At 45.5% G+C, this 25,543-nt stretch overlaps 1 protein-coding gene across 8 annotated transcripts in view; it reads left to right on the forward strand.

The window, feature by feature from the left end:
* FARS2 (phenylalanyl-tRNA synthetase 2, mitochondrial) overlaps positions 1-2,059 on the forward strand; it is a 254,008-nt gene extending 251,949 nt beyond the window's left edge. For 6 of the 8 annotated variants that reach the window (XM_054191660.1, XM_054191659.1, XM_054191662.1 and 3 more), the window contains one exon: positions 1,562-2,055. In XM_054191660.1, the coding sequence (XP_054047635.1) occupies positions 1,562-1,700 (139 nt within the window). In that variant the 3' untranslated portion in view covers positions 1,701-2,055. Of the gene's footprint in view, positions 1-1,561 lie in introns of all 8 variants that reach the window. The other 2 variants (XM_054191667.1, XM_054191666.1) reach the window with 1 other exon arrangement.
* The last annotated feature ends 23,484 nt before the right edge of the window (positions 2,060-25,543 follow it).

Here is a 25,543-nt window from a genome sequence, read left to right on the forward strand (position 1 = left end):
AATGCAGTTTGCCCTTTCCTATGCTAGGCAGATTTAACTTGCTTTATTTTCAGAGCACACAAAAAAAGGAGGAATGCTTTAATTTGAAGTAACCTTCTTTGTTGTAAACCGCCAGTGGGAGCAAGGCAAGCTTCCCATCCATGTTGGGTGGGTCAAAGCTGATATCAAATAGCTATTATGAGATAAAAACTACCTGTGCCTGTTTCTAGTAGGATTTGAGGTTGAAATGAGTATCTTCAGAGAGTTACCTTTGTGAGCACATATAACCTTAGTTTTAATCAAATAGTCATAATAAACATGGTTTCTAACATGAAAAAATTTTCAGGAGAGAGATGACCTGAAGCTTTCTGAAGGCCTTTGTGTGCCATTAAATGCTAGTTGGGGAGACCCTCCTGCCTAGTACTTGATCTCTGGTTTCCCATTATTTTGCCCCTCAGATTTTCTTTCTTTCACTGAAGTGAGTGTTTACCTTTGAAAGAAGCAGCTGTGTGGGTTTCATTTGAAACTAAAAATAAAAAGGATGCAACAACTGCCATTTAAATGGAGTAATACAAGCTCTGCAATTGCAGAGATGCCCCTTGGAAGAGCTGTGTACTTCAGCCTGTTTTCGATGGAGGGTAAAAAGGTTTTTTGCTCTCTTATTCAACTTACTGGTTTGCTCCTGGTTTTGCGTTACCTTGTCCTTGCCAAACTCAGCAACTCTTAAATACTTTCTTTTTTCCTCATCATTCCCTCTTCCCTATTCCTTTTCCCTGTTCTCTTTTGCCTTTTCCTTTCCATAGTAGCAGGGAGGAAGAAATTTTGCCATGTGTGCCTGCTGTCCCATCTCACCCCGTTTCTTCCCGAGTTTGCTGGGCTGCCCCCGGCACCTCGGCTGCAGTGTGCTCCGCTTCGGGAGTGATGGCCACCCTCGTCTTGCATCTCTGTCCTTCTCCCACAAACGGAGACTTCAGATGCGTTTTGTCCTTGTTCCTCACTTCCAGCAAAGGCAAAATAGACACCCGAATTGAAAAATAGATGTTTTACTCTGTTTTGCAGCTGTGTATTCGGTCTCATCCCCCAGGCTGGAGCCTGGATGGGCAGGCTTGTGAGACGCCCCGTGTTAGCTGGCAACATTGCTCTCTGGCGTACAGAGGTTGTGCGGTGCTTCCCTTATGCCCATCACCGCCAGCCCTGCTGGTCTGAGGAGGCTATGTGTGCACAGGGCTCCCTCGAGGTAGCCCCATTAGCACCAAAATGAGAGAGTTGTGGTGTCAGCAGCAATTCAGTGGTGTTAGCATAGCCCTCCTCCGGGGCCTGTTTGCCCTGTTAAGAAGCTACCATACCGCAATACAAGTTGAGGTCTTAGGTGGACTTCAGCATAGTCCTCTACCAAAATTAAAATTCAGCTCAGTCCCACCTCTCCAGACTGTGTATTTTAGCATTAAGGTGATTTTCAAGCAACAGGAACAAAATTAGACTGCAAATAAAAAATGGTCCAGAGGGTAAGTGTTTTGCCTTGTGTATTTGCATTTTGTAGGCACATGTATTTATGAGTCCTCTTTTGATTTATATTTTGTAGGACACAGAAGGTCAGCCATTGCTACCGTATCATTTATCGCCACCCAGAGAGGACTTTAACGCAGGACGAGGTGCATCGCATCCATCAAGCTATTGAAGAATCAGCAGTTCGAGAACTTGGGGTTGAGGGCAGATTCTAACATCACTGGTCTGAAGCCCTAATGACAGTTGCTTTTTCTTTTTTTTTATTTTTCTCTTTTTACTCTTTTTGTCTTTTTGGGAGGGGGGTACAAGTAAAGAGAGGGGGTTTGTGACTGAACCTAGCACATGGAAAATGATTGATAAATGGGCAATGGTAAAACTACCAGATAATAAACATTACTACTGAGAAATCATTGACAAAGCGCTGGCGCTTTATTTTAAGAAATGGGGGAACAGCCGTACTGGAAGATTTCCCTCCTGTTACAATGAGAAATACACTGCCTGGTGGTTTTCTGTGTTGTTAATTGGTCCCTGGGTTCCATTAAACTGTAAATACTCGGCATTATTTCTGTGTTGACAGGATCTTCTGTCCATGTAACGAGTGAAACAAATCAGAGACACAGATTAGCTCAGGGAAGAAAAACTATGTTATCCTTCCATCCCCCCTTCTTTTTTACATAAGAAATGGCAGGTTTTGCATCAAGAAACCTTCCAAGAAGTACATCTTGTGAAGTTTGGCTCTCTTACCTTCAGAGCCCATGGGTATTGCTTTCGTCTGCTGCAGAGAAGGAGCCAGTGTGGTTCTGGGGCCAGGCTTGGCTCTCTTCAAGTGCTGGGTGTTTGGTGAGTCTTTCCTGTTGGATCCCCCTGGTCCCGCAGAGCTGAGCGGAGCCACTTTGCAAGGCGCTCTGAGCTGCGCCGCCGTCCCCAGGTGAGGAGCTCCCTTGTCTCAGTTCTCCTCACAGAGGCACCAGCGCAAGGTAAGTCTGTTCCCCTGTCACCGTCAAAGGATTGGTATCATATGGGGTGAGATGGCAGAATAGAGAAACTCTTCCTTACCGTGCCCTGAAGTGCAGCTGTCTTGATCTCTCACAGTCTCTTACATTCCAGCAGCAGGATCTGCTCAGAAATCTGACCTTTAAGGCAGGGAACCAAACTAAAATGGGATCTCCCACTATTTGAGGCACCAGCCGCTTTACAGCGTGCTTGGCTTTTTCATTGCAGGTTATAATAAGTAAATTCTGGCAGTGGTATGATGCTAGGACCTGTAGAAGTGTTCAAATGGTCTGATAAATACTTGATGAGCTATTGCAGATGCTGATATGGAATATGGGACCTGTTTTTGCTTGTAATGGTATTTCATACAGTCTTGCAGGTCACATCTGGTTGCTGTGCAGGCAACATTCCCTCCTTCAGGGAAGAAGGCAGTAAAAGCGCTGCAATAAACAGCATCTAACACTGATTTATACCTTATCAAGAAACATCTGTGCAGCAGGCTTGTACTCGACCATAAGAAGTCAGTTACTATTGCAGATGTGACAGAAGCAGAGAGCTCATTTTAATTTCATTACTCAACATATTTAGCTGTGTAAACAAATCCTAATCTAAATCACTGTTGTGTTATCCAAATAACTCGATTATGAAAACAATATGCTAGACTTTTTACAAGGTGAAAAGAATGGGTGCCATTTAGGCAACAGAAAAACCTACTTGGTTATTTTTAAACCATGATCTACTAAGATCCATAAATACAACTGAGCCTATTTGATGTTCCTCTGCCTCCTTCGTCCTTTGCCTTTTCAGGATTCTCAGCGAGGACCACTGAAGAGGAGGAGCACTCCCCTGAACTGCACTGAGCAGTAGTTGTTCCAAGACACGACCCGATCAATGCTACCACATGGGGCAGCAAATTATGTGGATGTTAATTGATGGGATTGCATATGGAAAGAGTACTAAAACCTGCCTGCTGTATGAAAGTACCAAGTCTCTTAGGAAAACAGGAGACTATCCTCTGGGGTGCAGTAGATTGCAAGATTCCCCTTTTAATTCATTGATTACTCAAGTTTCCATTTGCTGCTCCCTGGATCGTTCAGTTCTTCTCTCATTCTGATTAGCTGTTTTTTGGGGCATAGAAATTTGGGGAAAGCAAGGAGGAGAAAATGGGACGATGAGCCTTCATCACGTCACCACAGACTGACGTGTCCAGCTCTGCAAAGAAACTTGGGTGTTCTTGAATTGGCCAGTCTCCAGCCAAACTCCAGTCTGTGTTTGGTGTGTCTGGCTGTGAACTGTCTGCACTCTGGTGAGGAGAGGCTCCCTGCAACAGCCACGTCTTGGTGGAGTAGCGTTATTCTTTGAAATCTAAGAGATTAACCTCAGGGGCTAATAGGGTAAGGGGGAAATGCAGAGCTTTCCCTGAAGTTGACCTGTCACCGTGGGATCGTCTTCTGGAGCAGATGTTCTCATAGCAGGGACTTTCAGGCAAAAATGCAAACCGTTAAGGTTAAAGAAAAGAAAAAAAAAAGAACAGGTTCTTTAAGAGCAAGCGTGATTCAATTATGTGAAGAATTTTAAGGCCTGTAAAATCAGATGGTCTGGCTGTGAGCATAATATGAATGCTTGGGTATGTTTATATTGGGTAAGCCTTTGTCATATATATTCTAGGATTAATCTAAAGACCTCTTGTTCTGGCAAAGATTCACCACTACCAGCAAAGCAGACCTCTGATCAAAAGGCATCAGAGTTGCATTTTTATGCTGCTGTCCTGTGGAAAATATGACTTTCCCTTCACAGCCTGACTTTAATTTTACTGGGGAAATTTGCAATGGGCAGTAGTAGACTCTCGAACCATATGGTCCCCTGTGGATACCAACAGAGAGCCCATGGGAATCTAAGGGTGTAATAGCCATGATTTATTTTACCAGTGATCAGAGACACATGATCCTAATGGTATCTCAGGGGCTGGGCTAATCCTTGGTGGCAATGTAGAAAACCTGCCTGAGGAAGGCCCTTGATACAGTCACTGACCAACTCTGTCAAAGAAAGGGCTACCCTCAGCTGTCACTTGGCTTTTCTTAAGATATATTTAGCACAAAGGTAAGTAAACTAGCTTGAAGACCAAGAACAACATAGCTGCCAAGGTAAGTTCACTTGCTCACCTCTCTGCTACCCTACAGTCTGTCTCATGTACATCCCTCAATCTTGGATGAGCTACAAGTCTAGTAAAGGCGGATGAGTTCCTCATTATCCAAGTGATACCATGCCATGGGGATATACAAAGGGGAGCAGCATTTGAGTAATTATTGTGTGTGCTGACTGACGAGCGTAGTGGCAGGCACAGGGCCCTGCTTCTTGTTTTTATCTACTGCCTGTGTTTATTTTTGTGTGCTGCTGGGTTTTATATCAGCATCCTTTAATAAAAGAGAAAAAAAAAATCAATTGTAGCAAAAGAAGATACACATCCTCAGGAGAACCGGCTGGGTATTTCTATGACTGAACAGCGTGTACTGTTTTAATGTTCTGGGTGCTGGTTTTGTTCCTAGTTGCCATTGGTTTTCAAGCTAGCTGTGATTCCTGGAAGACTAAAGATTTTGCTTTAACACCCAGTTTGGGATCTTCCCAGTAAACTGGCAGCAAATTTACAGTGCACTGAGATTTACCTGGTTTTGATGTTTTCGATAAAGGCGCTGCAATGGAAAAGTGTTGTGAGCTAGAGAAGCAGTAAACTGCTCTCTGTTTTTACCCTTCAGACTTCAGTGACCTCTGCCGTAGTATTGCCAGGCACGATCAAACAGTTGCGCAAATCTGAAAGCAGGTTTGTACTAAGAATCCAAATCAGATCAGTAAACCGCTGGTGGTGGTCGTTCGCCTTCCATTGAGAGTGTTACTCCTGTCCCTTCTGCAGGTTGGTGGCCGTACTTCAGTGCTGAATTTACTGTCTTCTTGCTCTGTGCAGCTGTACTGATTTTCGCAAATGGGTCTCAGTCCTTGAATAATTTCATGCAGAGGTTAGCTTTTTGATTTCAATGGAGAAAAAAAAGTTGTGGGCTTTTTGTTTGTTTGATAATTTTTATCTGCAGTGACTAATGCATTTCAGCTGTCCCAGGTAAAACTCTTGGCCAAGAGAGGACTCTTTGGTGGTCCATTGAAGTAAACATGGGGAGTCTTGCCCTAAAAAGCAGAATTGTGTCAATCTCATTAAGTTCATATTTGGGTAGAACTAAAAAACCTTGTCTTTGCTGTGGATTGACTGAAGGTTGGCTGGTGCTTGTTAGTTAAACCAAGGTCAGAAAGCACTCTGGGTCTTGCCACCACCACTCCAAACACACACAGGCGTTGTTTTAAGCACAAGGAAGTTCTGTCAAATTCAGTGCGAGAATATAAAATGTTTGTGCTGGATATTTGAGGCCTGTTAGTTGATATGGCTGAATTATCTCCATCAGAATTGTTACCATCTGGGAGAGAAAATGGGTTTGTGCTTCATCTCTGAAATAAGCAGCCATATTTTTAAAGCTCAGAGCTCTATTCAGATATTGTCTGCTGTGCTTTTTTGCTAAGAGAAGACTGTTTATGTAAAACAGATTTGCTTTCTGTGTAGACCAGGCCATATTGACTAATTACACACATCCTGATCAAATTTCAAGATTTCAGAGTGTTGCCTCTGAGAGCCACCAGAACTGAAGCGGTCTTGTGAGGACCTTGAACAAATTTGTAGGACACATAAGAAACCAGCCACTGACACTTATTACCTGCTTTTAAACGTGACTGCAATTACATCCTGATTTTAAGCTGAGTGTCTCAGAGGAGACGATTGCAGTTCAACACAGAGCGCAGGCATATGCTGGGTGAAGGCACCGACTTCTCCAGAATCTGTTGTATAAGGTTTGATCATCATTAACATCTGATGCACTCTCATGTTTGGCAGTTTTTGTGCTTTTGTCAGATGGCCTCTGTTATTCTATTTATGCCCACTAAATAGAGTCTGCTTTAGTCTGCCTCTTATACTTGGAAAAACTCTGCCTAAAATCACTTCTGCCATGACCTAGCTTTCTCATTTCAGTTTTGCTTCCCATCCCTTACAGTTCTTGCTATCCGAGTTTGGTATAACTTTGGTGAAGAAACAGTGTCAGGCTGTAGGCAGGGAGATTTGTTATACCACAGCCTCAAGCCTGTGCTCCCACGACGCATTACTGCAGGGTCTCTCTGTGCTCACCCTCTGGATGCAGGTGATTAACACGCAGCCCAGGGAATTGTGCCTCTGCCTGCTCGGTAATTTGCTGGGCAGCACCGCAGTCATCCAGAGCAGCTGCCACTTAAATGGGCAGTAGATTGTTCTCTTTTCATTCTGGTGTCTGCAGCTTCCCTTGTATCACAGTATGATACAGCCAGAAACGCTGTGTTGGTATTTGCTGCAGCGAAGCATCAGTTGGACACATCTCATGCCTGTGCAGCCGTTTTTCAGTAGAATCACTGCGTGCTCATGAACGGCTATAACCACCTTCCTCGGCAGATCTGAGGCATGTTTATCAGGGAGTGGAGCGATAGGACAAGGGGTAACGGTTTTGAACTGAAAGAGGGGAGATTTAGGTTAGATATTAGGAAGAAGTTCTTTACGGTGAGGGTGGTGAGGCACTGGAAGAGGCTGCCCAGGGAAGCTGTGGATGCCCCATCCCTGGAATTGTTCAAGGCCAGGCTGGATGGGGCTTTGAGCAACCTGGTCTAGTGGGAGGTGGCAGGGGGGTTGGAACTACATGATCTTTAAGGTCCCTTCCAACCTGAACCATTCTATGATTCTATGTTGAGACTAAGGGTCAGGATTAAAAAATTATTACACCCCAACAGGTACAGATAACTGCTTGTGAGATTTTGTCCAGGTAGAGGTTTGAAAGTCCCACCAGGTATCTGTCCACATGTTCAGTCACTGAAACATTTTGAAACCCGGCCTGTGGTGACCGTGGTGACACTGGTCCCCTTTGGGAGAGGGGAGCAGGTTTAGTGAGAGATCACGCGGTAGGTGTGCAGCAAAGGGGAAGGAGTTGTCTTCTGATGTCCTGGGCTCAAAGCGCTGAATTACCTTCCCTTCCACGATGCTACCGGGAGTCACGGATGTGAGTTTGGCTGCCTGCCTTTGCATAGGCACATAGTAAATAATTAGCATGCATGGACGGGCTTTTTGGTCATCAGTTATTGTTGTAACTGATGATTAATTTAAGGGGTTATTGATTCTCATGCCAAATCTTTACTCACTGGTGGTAGAGAAACTAATAGTCATTCACAGGATGTTTATTGACAGATCTCAGTATAGGAATTGAACAAAACACCATAGGAATGGAAGTGTCGGTCTGTAGGTTGGTTTGTGTCTTCCCAATCATGAGGGGATTGATAGAGGTTTAACTCAGTCGAAGGTCTAACTTGATGTACCCACTCCGAGGCCCTTTTTGTTGGGTGTTCAGCAGCTTGGCAGGTGCTTTCAATGGGGATGGGGCTACCTGAGATCACTAAGCAGCTCTGCAGAGCTGTCTCCCTCGTGTCCATCAGAAAGCCCTTGCAGGGGCACTGAGGGCTCTGAGCACACGCTGTGCTTTGCACAGCAGCACTGATGGAGCCTGATTGCCTTCAGATTTCTGTCCTATGCTCACAATACGTGTAAGCCCGCCTCCTTGGGGCCTCCCCTGAAAAGCTTCCTTGCTTCTACAGTCTCCTAAGTGCATATCCCTCCCGTGACCCCAGCCCTCAGCTCTTCACCCCTTTTGACCACAGTGCCTCACTCAGAGCCTGGTGCCTTGCCAGAAGCTTGCTTGGAGGGCTTTCGTGCTGGCTGGCCAAGGGGCCAGCTAAACCAGATTGATGAACACTGTGCATGTGTGTTAATGTTTGGGTCTCTCCTCTCAGCACAGCGGCTGTTTTTCACAAAGTTTGCCAGTGTGTCATGCCTTGGAGACCCTCACCTTGAAGTCCAGCATGGACGGGATTATTCCAGGGGGTTCAAAAGTCGACGAAGGTCACTGACAGTGGAAGGATGGACACCATCACTATTGCTCGCAGGCTTGCTTCCTTAGGAAGATGAAACAGGGAAATAGCAGGGCTGTAATGAAGGTTGTCATCGTAACTAAGTGTATCCCGACTGAAAGTTCAGACAGGAGAGACAGCATATTAGTAAGAACTCAGCATGGTCCCCTGCATGTACTTCCAGAAACTTATTACAAATGTATTTTTGATAAATAATAACAGCAGCCTTCTGTGTGTGTTTACAAGCTGCGATGTTATTGTGCTGTATAGTCTGCATCACTTTTCATTCCTTTCTGCTTGCTAGAAACTGAAAAATGTTAATTTGGTTAAGCATTAAATTATTTCCTGTTGTTCCTGGTCTTGCAGCATTACCTCTTATTTTTGACCAAGGAGGGCAGCCCAGCATTGCTGAGGAGGTCTTCAGCACCTTGCCAAAATATGTTATTCGTGTGCTGCACACACACATCCATATGAGATTGGTTGGTGTGTGTGATGTGAGTCTTATTTCTGTGCTGCAGATACAAAAGCAGAGTTGTTGTTCCTCATACTCTGTGTGATTAGAGACTTTTCTCTCCTGCTGCTTTGCTCCGATACACAAAAAATCACCTTTTTCCAAGGAAAATTCAATACTTTCTGATGCCTCCTGCTGTCAGAGAGCCAACAGTCTTCTGAGCACTCTCCCTTCAAAGAGCAATCGAATTTTGGGCAGAGAACTCCCTTTCCCACTTGAGACGTTTTCCTTTCAGCCTGAAAGACTTTCTGGCATCTGTTTTAGGCTTCTGTGCAACACCTGCTGCTGGTGACAATACAGGGGTTTTTTCGGCCTTGCAGGAAGAAAGGTGACTTAATAGAAAGGCCAGCTTTATAAAAGAAATTTAACTACTTAAATGTCCTGCCCTAATTAAAAAAATACATAAATAAGTATCTTAGCCTCTTAAAAGTTATTAATAAAAGTCCGTTTTTGATCTTTACTAGAGGGCAGGCTTGTGCAGTGGTAACATTTCCACATCAGTGCAGTCTCTGAGGCTCCAACAGAGGACAGCTTTGCTACTGAAGACTCACTCTTTCATGTTTGGAAAATTGCTTCATGGTTTTCTGGCTTCCTTTCTATTTGGTCACACATCTGGAGTCATTGGCTGCACCTCCTCTGCTTATTCCCTGACACCTTCTGTGGTACTTCACAGATTGAATTCCTCGACTATTCACAGTGTTGGAGCTGTTAAGCATCCTTAGGGCTGCTGTGAAATATATCACTAGGGGAGCGAGGACTTCAAAGGCACCCAGCTCCTGGGGTGCCCTCTGCAGTACTCACTTGCTCCTGTGCAGCCGGGACAGCCGCCTTGCCGAGGCTGCCCAGCCGGCAGCTTGGAGCTTGTTCTGCAGGAGCAACACCGACTTCTGGAGGGCTTATGGGCATGGGCATAGGTTTGCCAAGCTGAGCAGGAACCAGTGCATCTGCGAGCACCTTTCTGCCCAGACAGTTGGGTAGGCTGCCCATGACACCTGGAAGGAGATCCATTTTAAGGCCAACGATGACAACACATGGTTGGGACAGGGAGGAGAAATTCCTACCTTGAGTTCAGTGTGTTTCAGGAGAGCCACTGTAAGATGTATCTGTTATGTCCTTGAAAGGAACCTTGTTACCTGCCAAGAGAAGAAGGCTCTGCAGAAGACAGGGGAAAAGATGGGAAAGTGGCTGTTAACTTGCAAGGCCTGAAAGCTACCGCTTTCTCTGGGCTGTGAAGGAGATTAGCTGGAGGAGATGTGGTCCAGGCACAGTGGTGCCTCTCCTAGCAGTGATGTTTCAATGGACACATGATGAACAGAAGGAAAAGTACTGAAATTTCCCAGTGGTGATTAGATGTGAGATGATCCACATGAGACAGCAGCCCTGCATTCAGGTAGCAACTGTTACATGCTGCTAGGGAAGAGGCAATTTGTCTGATGTGGATGCGGATGGCATCATGCATGGCCATCTCCACCCGGAAAACACCTCCACAGTCCAGGCTGATGTTGAGCCAAACCAAGAACCTCCTTGTAGTCTTCCTGATTTGGAAAAAATCAAGTTAAAGGGCTCTGTGCAATCCTCATATAGATCATGAGGTCCACAGTAGGCCATGGTGATCCCAGTGGCATTACCTACATGGCCCTTGAGTTATTTTGTAAGTAAAGCCAGATCACCATGTATAGGGCCCTGTCCAGAAAACTCTCTGGAAAAGCACGCCCTGTAAATGGGGTAGGGTGGGCTTATTATGAAACCCCCTCACTTAATGACAGACCTAAAATGGAGGGGGAAATTTGACCATAAATGTGGGACTTTTTTTTTAATAGTGACAATAACCCTGAGCTTTCCCACAAGATCTTAAGGATCTTGGAACATTTTTCAAATGAAGATCAAACCATACGCATTTATCAGACACATGAACTGAAGGCTGGAGAGGCTGAGGGTTTTGTCTGGTGCCACAGATTAAGTCCTGAATCCAGGTGTCCCAGAGTCCCCTCTGATCCAGTAACCGAGCCCCATTCTGTAGGTGGTGCATGCCCCCAGCAATGAAGGAAGAGGAGACCGGAGTGCTTTACCTGATCCTTGCATCTCTGGGCAGGATTAGGCCCCACTTCACTACTCTGCTTCTCTGCGCTGCAGTGGCATTTAATAAATTACACTGGATGCTTTCTCCACCTGAATTTGCAAAATCAAACCAGAAATGCAACAGTGACTGAAAGACAAAGGATGAAGGAAGGAAACGGGGGGGAGGAGGGTCAACAGGCACTTACTTTTCCCCGCTCCTCCCCAACCCTCTCACCTTTTCAAAGCACATGTTGGGTGAGGCTAAGGGGGCAGGTGGCAGCACCTTCACAGGACCTTGGTCCTCTGTGGATATGCCTTCTGCAAGGACCTCACTCTGGTGCATATACTGAAACTATATCAGGAGCTACACAGTTGCTGCCTGGGGCTTTAGCGTGCCTGGTCTGCCAGATTTAACGTTCCCAATCAGGAGCTCTTGAGCACCTTGGATCTGCTGCAAGGAGGGAGAGAAAAGGCTTAGTGGTAAAGCTTAGCCCTGCAGGGGCATCACTCCAGACATGATGGTGCAGAGAACCTCAGTGCCTCTCCCTCTGGTCCTTCCCTGCGCCGAGGCCAGTAGCTCTGCCAGTGCTTGTTGCATCGGGATGACTTAACTCAGACGCATCTTTATAGGGTGCCATGAGAGCTAAAACTCATGTGGTGGTGACTGAGACACATTTCCTCTAGTGAAAGGCTGGCAAGCATACATGAAAGCATTTCATCAAGTTATCGAATAGCATTTTGTTCTTCTTGTCTCAATATGGTGAGCATATCTTGGCAGTCCAGGCACTTAAATACAAGATCATGTATGTAGGAGCTCCGGATGCGTTATTTTTCTTCTATTACTCAGTTTTCCTTTGTACCCATGCAAACTTCTGCTATTCACATCCTGTGGCAAGCAGCTCAGTTTAACTAAGCTGTCTTAGAAAGCATGTTTTGGACTGGTTCGAACCTGCTGTCTAGCTTCACCTGATGTCCCAAATCCCAAAATAACTGGTACAGTCAACACCAGGCCCTCGATAACCAGAGAGGTACTGACAAACCTGGAAAATTTTTGGAGGAGAGTGACAAAGCTGATTAGGAGAGGTGGAAGTACAGGTAGGTGAGTTCAAATTAAAAACGATGCAGAGCTTAGCTCAGGAATGACTAACAAATGTGTGGTTTGTGAGACATGTAGCGCTCTGATGAGTACGAACACCCTCCCACTCTCCTGAGCGTGAGAGAGGAATTTTTAGCGTGACACGCAGGGATATAACAAGGGCTAATAGTGTGGCAGTCAGGCTGAATGTAAGGTAAAATTTCCTGACAGTGAGATATATTTTGCTGTGGAACAGTCTCCCAAGGGAAAGGGCAGGAGCCCAACTGCTTGGTCCTTTTTAAATCCAGACTGGACAAAACATTAAGAAAGGTACTCCAGAGTGCAAGTATTAATTGGCAGGAAGATGAACTGGTGATCTAACAGGTCCTTTCCATTTCTAGCTCCTATGATATGATATGATATGATATGATATTTTTTGTAATGGGTTTTGACTGGTTTTGAGCTCAGAGGGTAACAGGGAGATAAAACTGAACACAAAGATTAACAATAAGAACTAAGAAAAAAATGTAGGTTTATTTAATAGTCATAGAAAGTGCCAGATTGAGAGTTCCTTAGGCCAATGGTGCTATTCGAAAATAGCATTGCAAATGGGAAAGTGAAAATTGTTACGTTGGTAATGATTATGGTAATGACTTATTTTCATAGAGCCCCAGTAGTCCAGAAGGATCCAAGAGCACGATTCAGATGGGCGGTGTGCACGTGTGCATCCATGCAATGGGAGAATTGCTGCAGCTGACGCCGAAATGTAGCAACCGCTGGACTGAAACGACCTGTTTTAACGGCAAACAGCAACGCAGGGCAACAGTTTAAGATGGGATATAAAGAATAACTTCTGTAATTGAAACTTTAAGAGGATCGTTTTGGTTTGGCAGAATTTCATTAACTGATGAATTATCTAGGCCAGAGTTTCTTTTGCAACTGCCTTTCCCTGTGTCCTTGCTTTTACAGCAGCTGGGTCTAGCAGTATTGACTTGGCTTCCCTGGTTGCTTTTGGGTGGGCAGGGAGAAATCTGAAGAACCAGCATGACCCTGAGCCAGCTACATTGCTCTGGCTTCAAGGATGAGCATGAGGTCACGCTCGGTGGTTGTGACATCACCGGTGATCTTGGCCCCTGTGACCCTCACGCTTTTACCTCTCGGAGGGTTTTCGAGAAGGGTTTCTTGCAGATGCTGTATTTTCCAGGCTCTTGGCCCTAGGCATTTGGTTCACATCGTAATATCTTGCTCTGGGCCTGATGGCTGAATGTGGCTGCTGTAGGCAAAGGCTGCCTCTCTGTGTAGTTTTTATCTCCTCCTTGTGAGTCCTGACTTTCAGGCTCTGAATTCCTGGAGGACAAGGGGACTCTCATGTAGCTTGTCAAAGAGAACAAGCAAGCCCTACTGGAAAAGTCTGAAAATGTGAAAAAGTAAGGTCTGTGTATGGAACCAGGAAAGGCAATTTGGAAAAGCTGAAACTGGTTTTAATATTGTCATTTTAAAGAGAACTATGAATACTGGACATTAGGAAAAAATTCTTCACAGAAAGAGTGGTCAGACACTGGAATAGGCTGCCCAGGGAGGTGGTAGAGTCACCATCCCTGGATGTATTTGAGAGACGTTTAGATGTGGTGTTAGGGGATATGGTGTAGGGGAGAACTTTGTAGAGTGGGGTTGATGGTTGGACTTGATGATCCCAAGGGTCTTTTCCAACCTAAATGATTCTGTGATTCTATGTTGGTTTTCATTCACGTGGAGAACAATTCTATTTTTCCTTTTTTTTTTTTTCTTAATAAATAGTCACAAATCTAAGAAAAAGAGTTAGAAAGTGGCCAGAATACAGATGTTCTTCATTATTCATCCCCCATGAAATTATACTTTCTTAGATGACAGCCCTAAGGAGTCATCTCAGTTGAAAAAGGAAGGAAATGAGCTAGGTGATAACTCGCATGTTGAACATGTCATCCTTCTGGAGCCACATGCTCACCATGGAACTGACTCACATGACATTAAAAATTATTTGTTCTCATTTACATTATCTGCAATGCTATGTTTAACGTAATATTGGTTAGCTTTACAATTATCAAACACTATCTGTTAATGAAGGTGGCAAATGTTCCTGTCTAAATTGTCATTGACTACTGAATAGCTGAAGTACTGTATAGTTTGACTACCTCTATTTTTTAGACAAATATTCAAGATTTTTGTTCAATAGTCGCTACAGATTTAGTTCTTTTGGCTGACAGCTAGTCATGCATAAATCAGTCAAAATTTTCCTTTGAATGTTTTTATTATTCATAGGGGTTGGTTGGAGTTAGACTTCTCACTTTATCCACCCGAAATTTTAGCATTTTAACAAAACAAAACACACATTCAAGCCTAAGACAAAATGTTGCCACTCTCATGCTTCCAAAATATCAGAGCCCTGAAAAATATTTATTTAAAACCAACTGATGTGATGGGGCGGGGGTGATGACTGTCATTTTGTTTGGTTTGGTTTTTTCCCCCAGATTGATGAGGCTTTCAGAGACGTTAGAGGACCTGCTACTTCCTTATGTGCTGGTGAGAAGTCAGCTTGAAAGCCACTATAAACCTTCATGATCTGGGGTTCACAGGGCTTGCAGGTTCGTGGTGTTATGGCAGCTGGCAAAACGATTGCACCAACAACTTCCACCACATGAGTTGCCAAAATTGCAAGGTTCCCATTAATGGAAAATTGCTCTGTCTAAAAACTTTCAACTAGTTCCAGGACTTAGACTGCAGATTAGTATCTGACTTTCAGTAGGATACATGTTTCTGGACTTCTTTTTTTGGTGAACAGTACTTATATTCCTTTTTCATTTAGGCATCTTAGCAAACCTACCTTTCTTAATAATATGGTAGAAAATCTCTCAAACTGTGGATTGTTCATCAGCTGCTGTTATCTGATATGAGTCTGGGTATGCTGCCTTGTTTTGGGAGAAGGATGGCTTCTGGCAAGAAGCTGTAGGTCCCTTCCCTCTGTTTGCTTGGTGGCTGCTGGTATGAGGAGGGTGGAAAAGGATGGGAAGGGACCTCATCTGGGATCTAGCAACAAAACCACAGCCTGAGTGAGTCAGAGATCAGTGTTGCCTACTTAAATGCTAAATTCATATTAGGTAAAAGGAGGGATGTGATTCCAAAATCCAGGTGCAGGGCAGATCCTGACTGGTCAAGGAGATCTAGAGTACCATAATAAATGATGCGATTGACTGAAAAGGGAATGGGGGGGGCTCTGCTTTTTATTTCCTGCAGTGGCACTGACAAATCGGACCACGAAGTCAATCCCCTCAGTTTTCCAGTCTGTAAAATGGGAATGATGGTGCCAGTTTTCCTTTGCCACACGTTTTGAGACCTCTAGAGGGAACACGCTGTGTAAGCCCACTTTATTAGTGTGGGTATTTAACAAGATGGTGTTCGCATTTACGTCACAGGACATCCCAGTCGTACAGGGACCATCTACAGTACCTGGTGCAGTACAGTGAGAAGGGCTACTCGGAAACGGTCCCTGAACTTCATTCGGTTGCCATGGTGACAGAACAGCTTAGCGCGGCAAGAAAAGAGAAAAGTGATGTATTCCATTAAGGATAAATTACAGCATCAAGGCTGCACTTTGAAATATCTCTGGGTTTCTGGGTCTGGGCTTGCAGGACACACTGCTGAGCTCTGGGATTTCCTCTCCCTGATTCTTCCTCTCTAGCTCACCTACGACAAACAAATAGGGGCCAAAAAATGGAAAGTCGTGATGGTGAGAGAACTGCTTTCCCTTGGCTTTTTGGTTAATAGGGTGGGTGGGAGAGGATTCTGCATCTCTGAAGCCCTTCTGCAGGGACTTGGTGTCGGGAGTGGATGAATACCATCTGCTGGCCTACTTCCTACCCATCATTTCATACACGCAGCTGCCAGGTGCTCTGTTAGCCCCTGGGTCAGCTGCATTTCTAGCGCAAGGACTTTTCCTCCAGCCATCCCTAAGGGCACCAGTCACTCCCAGATCCTTGAGCAGAGAGCAGGGAGCGATTCCCTCATGGTTCAGGCTCCTCAGACTGGAGAGAGGCTTTTAGCCTGAACCCTGCAGCAGGCTCTGGCATTGCCATGCCCTACGGGGACCTGGTCCCAAACCCTCATGCCGCCTTTTGCAGAGTACCTGGAGCAATGGGAGGAAGTCCTTGGGGAGAGGACTATCAAAAGCTGATACCACCCCAGAGGGGCCCATTCATATTGTCCATGTTTCTCTGAGGAAGCTTTGCAAAGGAAGGGGGGGGCGTACCCTGACATCTGTAGCGTGGTGTGCATCAAAGGTTTCATCGTCTTTAGCCAGGGCCTTACAAACAAGTGGGCTGGGGGGGGGGGAACTTGGCTGCACAGAGACAAAATCAGGTGCCTCCGCACCAAGGAAGGGCTGGGAACAGCGGTGCCTCGGCTGCCAAAGGCCTCTTGAAACATGCAGCAGTAACCAAGGAAACTTCATGCTAGAACCAGCTCAAAATGATGAATTGCTGCCTAATAACTGTCTGCTAAAGGGTCCAGGTAATTCAGCTGCTCCTCTCGGGGCGGGTGCTGCATGGGTACCTTTTAATGTCTGCCCTTTTGTGCTGAACGTTCCTACCATGAACATTCCCATCGTGGTGAAGCAGGAAACCCACACCTGAAGCCCACATGCCCATTACAGCGCACACTCACTGCTGGAGGGGCTCTGAGAAGCCTCCACGTCACATCAGCTCGCTGCAACTGTGTGTCTCCACCGTGCCACCAGGTGTGACTTCCCTGGCCCACAGTGCCATGTTAGCATCTTAAACGGGCCCCATTCGTGAGTGATTTCTGCTGTTTTCAGGATTGTCTGCAGTCGGTCACCAGGAGCGGGTTCTCCAGGCAACAGCAGTGGTTGGAGGGATGCAGCGGTCATTTGGTGCCGCATCCTGATGGGCACGTGAGGCCTTTTCCTTGGTGGTCCGGGGCTGTGTGCACTAGGATCTTGCCTGCAAGAATGCACTGAATGGTCTGCTGGTGGCAATGGAGCTGGTGAGAGGGAGATGCTAAAAATTGTTTCAAGGGAAGATGTAAGAAAGGCCACTTTGGAGATCGGGAGAGGGACAAGTGGCTGATGGTTGGAGGGTGCCATGTGCAAAGACATGAAGTTCCTGTTTCTCTGCTGCTTTTATTTTATAGTTTGGAGGAAAAACTGGCAAGAACTTTCCTGCTGATGAAGCATCACACTAATGGACCTGGTTGAAAGGTGGAGGCCATAGTATTTATAAAGGAAATGGTGAAAATTGTCTGGTGAGCCTTTCACTTGCTGGTGGAAGTATGACTGAGCTTCTGAAGATGGGAGGAAGGCAACAGGCGTCTAGGAAATCTCTTTAAAAACTGGGGAAAGCATAGGGAAACTTAAAAGAAAAACAAGATAAAATGGCAATTGCATATAAGCCCACGCATGCATTCACTCTCTTGCTTTCTCTCTTACACCCACGCACTCAAGCACATCTTTCTGTCCGAAATAGTAGGGAAAAGACATCATAGCCTTTATTGTCAAGAGTAATTTCTCTTCACATGTCACAACCAACAAATTCTCAGAGCAGGTGGGTATATTGCACAAAACTCATCTGCTTACTTTTTTCCTTTTCTAAGCCTGAACGAAATAAAGAAAAAAGCCCCTGTGAACTGCGGAGTTGCAGAGCTACATGCTGACAGCTCTTGGATGGATGGAGGCTGAACGCAACTCTTTGTATGCCAGTAACGCGAGGTGAGGTAGCAGGATGATTGTGCGGGGAGCCAGGGCTCACTTTTCCTCACGGGAATGGCTTTTAGTCCGTGCCCCTTTTCATTTGGGGATGTCAGGGAACCTGGCTGCAGCTCCCCTGCGCATTTCAATCCCGAAATGCTTTGGAAGCCGGAGGGTTTCCCACCCATCATGTTCAGCCTTCAAGGAGCATCGCTGAAAATAACCTGCTGGCTGCTCTTGCCTGGGGGTAGCACGCCCCGCACGACGAATGCCTTTTGGTTTTAGGGGCTGCGCAGCAATTTTCCACAGCAGGATGAGGAGCGGTGGCTGCCAGCTGGGTTTAAACTTGTGCCGTCCCTCCGCGCTGCTGACGATGGCACTAATGCTCTGCTCAGAAGGACTGACGGAACTTTGGGGGTCTCTGGGGAGACGGGACCATCGTACGCTCAGGTAAGGTCGGCGTAGTCTGCCTGGATTACATGAGCAAAAGCTTCGGCCCACGCTAAGCGTGCCTGGACTCTCCCTTTCCAGGGATGATCTCTTAACAGACGCTTGAAGATTTACGCGGCGGACTACAGGCAGTTTGAGTCTTTGTCCTGTATTTGACTGATACTGTAAACTTCCCTGCTGGATATTGGCACGGGCCCTCTTGGATTTGACTGGTGTTTGTTTGGCTCCATCAAACTCCCCATCCCAACATGCTTGGGTGAAAGACTCCACCAACTCATTTAAAAATGAAGTTTATTCATTAGAGTCATGTCCCATGCAGAGAGGAAAAAAATCTCTGGACTGTTGAGGATTCCTCTGTTCTATATATTCATTCCCGGCTGATGGTCTGAAACTTATAGTATGCGAGAGAAAATCATTATAGTTCCTGGCAAAGAACGAATTTGTATTAGCAGATTTTATTTTATTTTATTTTATTTTATTTTATTTTATTTTATTTTATTTTATTTTATTTTATTTTATTTAAAATATTTTGATTTATTTTTATTTTATTTTGCAAAAAGGCTAAATAACACCCAAGATTCCCTCAGTCCCTTCCAGTGTTCTCTTCTTGCTACATGGAACTACTGAGTCTGTATTGAAAATACGTGAAAAAAATGTAGGATTTTTTTTTTATGATGCTTGAAGAAAATGGATTTGCAGATCCTCTCTCTTGAAATGTGTCAACATAAATGACATCCTAGCAGGTCTTGCAGATTGCATGGCATAGGCAAATAACTGCTATTTATTGCATGCGCAGTGCAATTTTTTACCCAGCTATTTCTGCTACATGCGGAATAGATGAAACAAATTTTCCTTGTGCATTTATACAGCACCTGTCAAGAGATGCGTGAGGTGGTCTCCACTAATGCTCATTTGCACCATGATTCCTTATCCAGGATTTAACCCCTCCCAGAGGAAAGCTACATCACTTCTGTGTTACCTATAACAAACCAGGCCAGATTCTGTGCAGCGGTCTCTCGAACAGGTTACACGTGGCGTTTCCCTTCCCTTTGGCATCCCTCATCTCCTCCTCTGTCAAGGCAGTCTTAAGGCAAGTCTGTCACAGAGTTAGAGGAGAGAGAAGACCTCACAACTGGCATTAGAGAGGTCAGCACTAACTCTTTAATGCCTCTCCGTGTTTAGATACCAGCTTGTTTCAAAGGGACAGCAACATAAAAATGAAAAGTATTAAAAAAAAAAAAAGAAAAAGAAGTCAAGTGAGGCTCAACGAGGAAACGCAAGTGCTCTGTGCATGGATATCAGAAGAAATTATGTGTGTAAGCACAATGGAGTTAATTTGATGGAGAGTTTTGGCACTAAGGAAAAAAATTAAACTATTTCTCTATTTCTTCTCTCCTTGCCATCTGTATTATCGCACCTGTTTGCCCTACTGGTATTCTCTACTTGTATGTTATTTACAAAACACAGTATGCCCCAACTGGTCCTCTGGGTGGGAGCATCACTTCTGTTGCCTCTAGCTGTCATCAGAGGGACAACGCGTGTGTCTAAAGGTACCCCCGTATTTCGCTGAATCAGATTCTGAGTTTCCTTCTACAGTACCATGTTGCAGTTCTCCTCTCCATCACTGATCTAAATATCTCCGTTTAGTGATACATACAAATTGTATCTGTGATATGAACATTGCGTGTGCGTGTGTTTGGATCTCATTTGCTTGGGCAGAGCTTTAACCACTTGCGTTTATTTTTCAGAGCAGGAAAAATAAAGGTCTCTGTAGTTAGCCTACGATGACAGTTTTGCAGCAGGAGAACACTGAGCAAGAAAAATGAAGACTGCAGAAGTGGAAGGAGGAAATGAAAGTTGCTCTGCCGACAGGGCTACACGAATTCAGCAATGGGTGGATTAGGCTGAGTGTTATCAGTGATGATGAAACACAGCAGACTGTGCTAATGAAATATTTATGAATGGGGAAATGATACTGCATTCTGCAGTGCAGCACAGGGGAAAGTGAAATTTCAAGAATACTGTAATAGCAAAGCCCTCCATTAATTATCGAAAGCAAGCTGTAATGCCAGTTACTATGACAACAGGGTCCCCTATGTATTTTGCACCATTTGGGGGGGGTTGGAGGGGGCTGCTTCTATTTACTGGAGGGTATTGTATTTCTTTTTCTGTTGTTGTTGTTGTTAATTATGACTGTCCCAGCCTGTGAGTATGTGGTTAATTTCAATGATAAAATTATAAAGTGATTATTGGCTAAAATATAGGGAAAGCTTTTAATAAGCTGGTACTGGTCTCTTTATTCTGGAAAGAGCTAAAGATGCCCCTTCGCCTGCTAAGGGACAGACTATTGTTATTAATAATCTTATATAATAATAACACATGATATTATAATAATAAAAAGTGAAATGCTACTAGAAGTATTATCATTAATAATAATTTTGACTGCGTTAGGCTTTCACCCACAAAGCATTTTAGGAGCAATGATTAATTAAAATGTCAATATTGGCATACTAAATCCACCACTACATTTTCAGATGGGGCAAGGGAATATACAACCTCTGCCCACTTATTTTTAATTACTACTTATTTGGTTTCTTAAGCCCATGACCCTCTTTGAGATTTCCACTGATCCTCAGCACAGCCAAGGGTTTTTCCTGCCTGCACCTCTACACGGTGCAATGCTTGTGAGGAAAGCAAGGAAAGCAAGGTACAGAGGGCGATGAAGAAGGAGGATGTCAGCTGAAACGTGTCTCAGGTCTGTGGCAACGTGTCCCGTTAAAGCACCTCTGCCAGCTCTCTGCATGGCACACGTTTGTGGACAACAGGTCTATAAATAGTTACTAAATGGAATAGGAAGAGATGTACCTTCTAACCCCTCTATTCCAATACTGGGGATGGATGGTGATAATGGGCCAAAGATGGTGGCCAGGCTGACCAGGTCTCACTAGACAGCATTTTCTACTGCCACTGTAAGAGCGCTCTTCTGCATGGACCATTGCTCCAAGCCAGGCAGGCATTTTATCTTCTTATTTTTAGGCTTAATAGAGACTTCATCAATCATTATCAAAGGGCTATACAGATGTTCTTACTGCAGCTCCTTTCCAGGAGGGCAAAGTGCGCTACAGGCCCATTAAATGACTTCCCTAAGGTGATATAGGACACAAGTAACAGAGAGAACACAAGACAAATCTCCTATTTCCAGCTTCAGGACCTTCTGCCATGGCGTGCAATGAACTCCCGGTACTCAGCTCTTCTAGGAGGGCAGGCATTGCAAAGGTAAGAAGAGAAAACTGTTGGGAACTTGCAGCGTGAGTCTTCTGTTGCAAGTAGCTAGATGCAATCATTTCTGTTAAACATTTCCTAATCTTACATGATGAAACAAACCAGAAGCAGGTGTCAGCCCTGTGCATCTGAGTGGGTGCAAACCTGGCTGGACAAAGAGCAAGTCAGACATGGTGGCAGCAACGGGATTTCTGTATCACCGCTTAACAGGAAATGCCATGAGGGACATAAAATTTCTTATGCACGGGTGTGTGTACATGCATATGCATGCACACATACATATAGAAACGTATGTTTTATATGCATAGAATACAATGGACTGCACACTATGATGGACATAAGCTTAGAGGAGAAGGATTTTGCCAGATTTTGTTCATGAGGAGCTTACCGAATGGATATGGAGGAGAAATCCCTCTGTTAATTTTTTATTACTGCAATCCTCCCCATCTTCCCCTCCTTGCAGTTCAGAGCTGTTGGCTCCTCTTTGCTCGGGTGCCTTATTGCCATCCTAAGGCAGAAATCACCTGCCTTGACATGGGTCAAGGCTGGAGCTAGGAGTCCTCCATGCCCTTTACTAGCCTGTACTTGCTTTTTTTTTAAAGAAAAAACCAAAAAACAAAAAACAAAACCACAAACCAAAACATAGTACTGTGAGAATGATGTGAACCCTGTGAGCAATAAACAACGGAGTAACGTAATCTGGCCTCCCACCGCCTGATGAATGGCTGCGGGAAGCTGGCGGGGAAGGCGAGGGCTCCGTTTTTGCTGTGATGAGAGCTGCCCCAAAGGACCGATACGGATGTGAGCTTTCCTCTCCTTGGCTCCAAGGCTAGAGGCAGCCAATAAATAGCTCAGACTACAACTCACTTACTTACAAACAACAGGGGGAAGGACAAGCCTGGTAGGTGTGGGAAAGAAGAGCAGGTCATATTGGTTTAACAGTTCCGGAAGCTTGACAGAGAAGAAGAGGTTCTGGTAACTGTTTGTTTAGCACGGAAGAGGCAAGAAGTAGCCGTGGGCAGGGGAAGTGTAATAATATTCCTCAAACGTAGTGTATGAAGATCTGCCAGAGACAGGTCAGATATATTAACCCTGCCACGGCATGTGGGGATGGCCGGACATCCCCTGTCACTCTCCCCTGTGTTGGAAGCTCTCTGATCGCATGCATCTCGCTGAGAGAGGTTGTCTGTCGGTAAGGAGCTTCAGAGCTCCAGAGGAACCCAGCTCCAGCATTCAGAGCCGTGTCATCTGGTACAGAGGATGGGGAGGGCCTTGTGTGCCGCAGAAAAGTCATTAGTCCCAGAGGACTAATGCGACCTCGAGGGCCCTGCCTACACCCCTGCATATTGGGTGTTGTCTGCGGGCCCCTAACAAAAAGCGGCTGAGGTGGGGATGTCCTCTTTGACTCCTCTAAATGCTCTTTGTCTGCCAGCCTCCTCGGGGTAAATCTTGAGAGCGTGCACATGCGTGTGTGTGTGTGTGCGCATATGTGTAAACTTTAGTTCATTAATTGTCACATACTTAGGGTCATCTGGGAGGTTGCAGGAGTAGTCTGGAGGCCACGTAAACTTTTTCTTCTCTGGGGTGGGAGGCGTTGTTAGCAGATCTGTACATCTTTGTGTAGAAAAGACAGACCGTTTCCCTACGATGCATCAGCCAGCTGAGGTAAGCCTTGCCTGGCTCTCTGGGTTTGCTTTATCCAGCTGCTGCCGGCTACAGTATAAATTACCCCATCTACACAAGGATTAACCCATGAGTCAACCTGTGTCAAAAGTCATCCTTGTTGTTTCAAGGAGAACGGAGCTGAAAGCTACCGTGCTACAAAGATTTGTACCGAACCCTGAGGTCAGTCTAAAATAAATGTCAAATATCTATATCACAAACATCTAGAAAGAGCACAGACCGATGTTTACAGACATTTTAACCTGTTGGAGCGAGAGCCCCGTCACCAAGCTTGAGAAGGTGACCTCCAAAGGGCACCAGGAAAAGCAGTATGTGAGCCTCGGCAAGTGGAGGGCTGTGTCCGCGCCTGCCCAGTGTATAGCATAGGAGGAGGCAGAGAAATCAGAAGGGGAGTTAGTTTCTGGTTGCTTCTGCTTCTGACAGCCCCTAAGGTGCTCAGGGAAAAAATTATAAATCCTTGCATTAGACGTGTTTGCATCATTCCATAAATAATGAATAGCAACAGTCAGACTGAGCAGGGGCTTCCCTCAGAGGCGTGAAAGCCGTAAGGGAGGAAATCTAGAGCGAGAGGCCATGTGTTGCATTAGCAGCATTTCTCCCCAAACTCTGTGTCCTCGTCGCAATTCAGCACATGCAGCTGCCCAGCTCTGCTCGAGCCTGCAGTAGGAGCCCTGTTTGTACTAAATCAGCGAGCAGAGAAGCCCTCTTCATTAACTAAGGGATTTTATGTTCGTGCTTTGGCCGTTTGTTCTTTCTAGTGCTATTCTGCTCGGTCGCTGCAGGGACTGCTAAGAGACACAGGGGAACGGGGAGCACTTAGTCAAGGGCAGAAATATTTGGATGCAGTCAGCAATAAAAGGAATCCCTGAAAATTATAGACATTTTCCAGAGCAGCTATTTTCTCTGCCTGCAATGTTTCATATCCTCCATGCTGAATTACCCTGAAGTGCAATTAAAATACTTTAATGTTTGAAATCTGGAAATCCTTGGTCCCACAGTCTTAATATCATTCCTGGCTGTGAAAGAGGAGGGGAGGAGGGAAGGATTTATTCTTACCAGGCTGCAGGGGGATTTACACCAGCAATTTTCATCCACCTCACTGCAAATCCTTTCTGATCAATATGCAGGCGGTGCCGGTGTGCAGGAGGAAGGCAGAGGGGCTGGTGATGCTGGCATCTCCCCTGCTTCCACACCAGCGATGCAGCTGTGACACCCTCCCTCCGTCCATGGCCCCGAGCCAGCCAGCCGCTCTCTGCCCTGCTTTCAGCAAACCTGGAATAATTTTATATTGACTCCCATGGGAGGAGGTATAAAGGTAAAGCTGCAGTTCTGCCTCTGAAAGTTCACTTTTTTCCTTCCCCCAGAAGCAGGTAGGCCCTGACCTTTGAATGCAGAGCGAAGGATGGAGCCAAGGCATGGGGTTTGGTTTGGCTCCACAGGTGACAACCAGAGATGCGCTATCAGAGGATGCTGTACCCCTCTGCTGAAAAGTACTGTAAAGCTGAAATACATAAGGTCACAGTGAGCAGCAGGGAAGGAAGAAAAGCCAGTATGTTCTTCCCTTGGCTCATCGTTGGCTCTCTTGCACTTTTGCTGCTCCCCGCATCTTTTTACAGCTGCCAGGCGGAGTGTGTGCATGCGTCTCTGGATGCGTGCTATAGAGAGAGAAGAACTCGGTAAGCCGGGAGGACTCTGCATTGCTAAGCAAACGTTTAGATGAGGGATATCATACTTTTCTTAAAGAGCATGAGCTTAATTTAAGACTTGGCAGCCAGGCTGAGGCAATTCGCATGTGCTGGCAGAAGGCTGCCCGGGTGAGTGATGGGAGCCCCTGATACCTGGAGCGTAGCCTGCTAAGTGAGAGAGGCTACAAGTCATCATCTGGGTACTTAGGAGCAGTGTCCTTTATGATCCTCTGATTCATGGGCAAGGAGCATCACATAACTCAGGGACACTTACAAAGCCCTGCGGTGCCATCCTTCAAAGTTTCGCTACAGCGACTTCGGGATTGACTCCAGGCAACTCTTTGACGCCAGGCCCGGCTGAACAGGGGCTCGGCTCAGCTCTTTGCGCTTATAATTAGTTAACGCACTTACTGCTGTAGGACTTAGAAGCCGCAGAGGATTTTTCCCGCCTCCGAAAATTCCTGGTGACAGAAGCGTAGTTAACACTGAGCAGCAAAAAAGAGAGAGAAGAAAAAGCAGATCCCTGTGGTTGGTGGTGTTGCCCCTAAACCTGCTCACAGCTCTCTACTGCTGCT

Source organism: Rissa tridactyla, chromosome 2 (genome assembly GCF_028500815.1).
Source record: "Rissa tridactyla isolate bRisTri1 chromosome 2, bRisTri1.patW.cur.20221130, whole genome shotgun sequence".
Classification (NCBI taxonomy): Eukaryota; Metazoa; Chordata; class Aves; order Charadriiformes; family Laridae; genus Rissa; species Rissa tridactyla.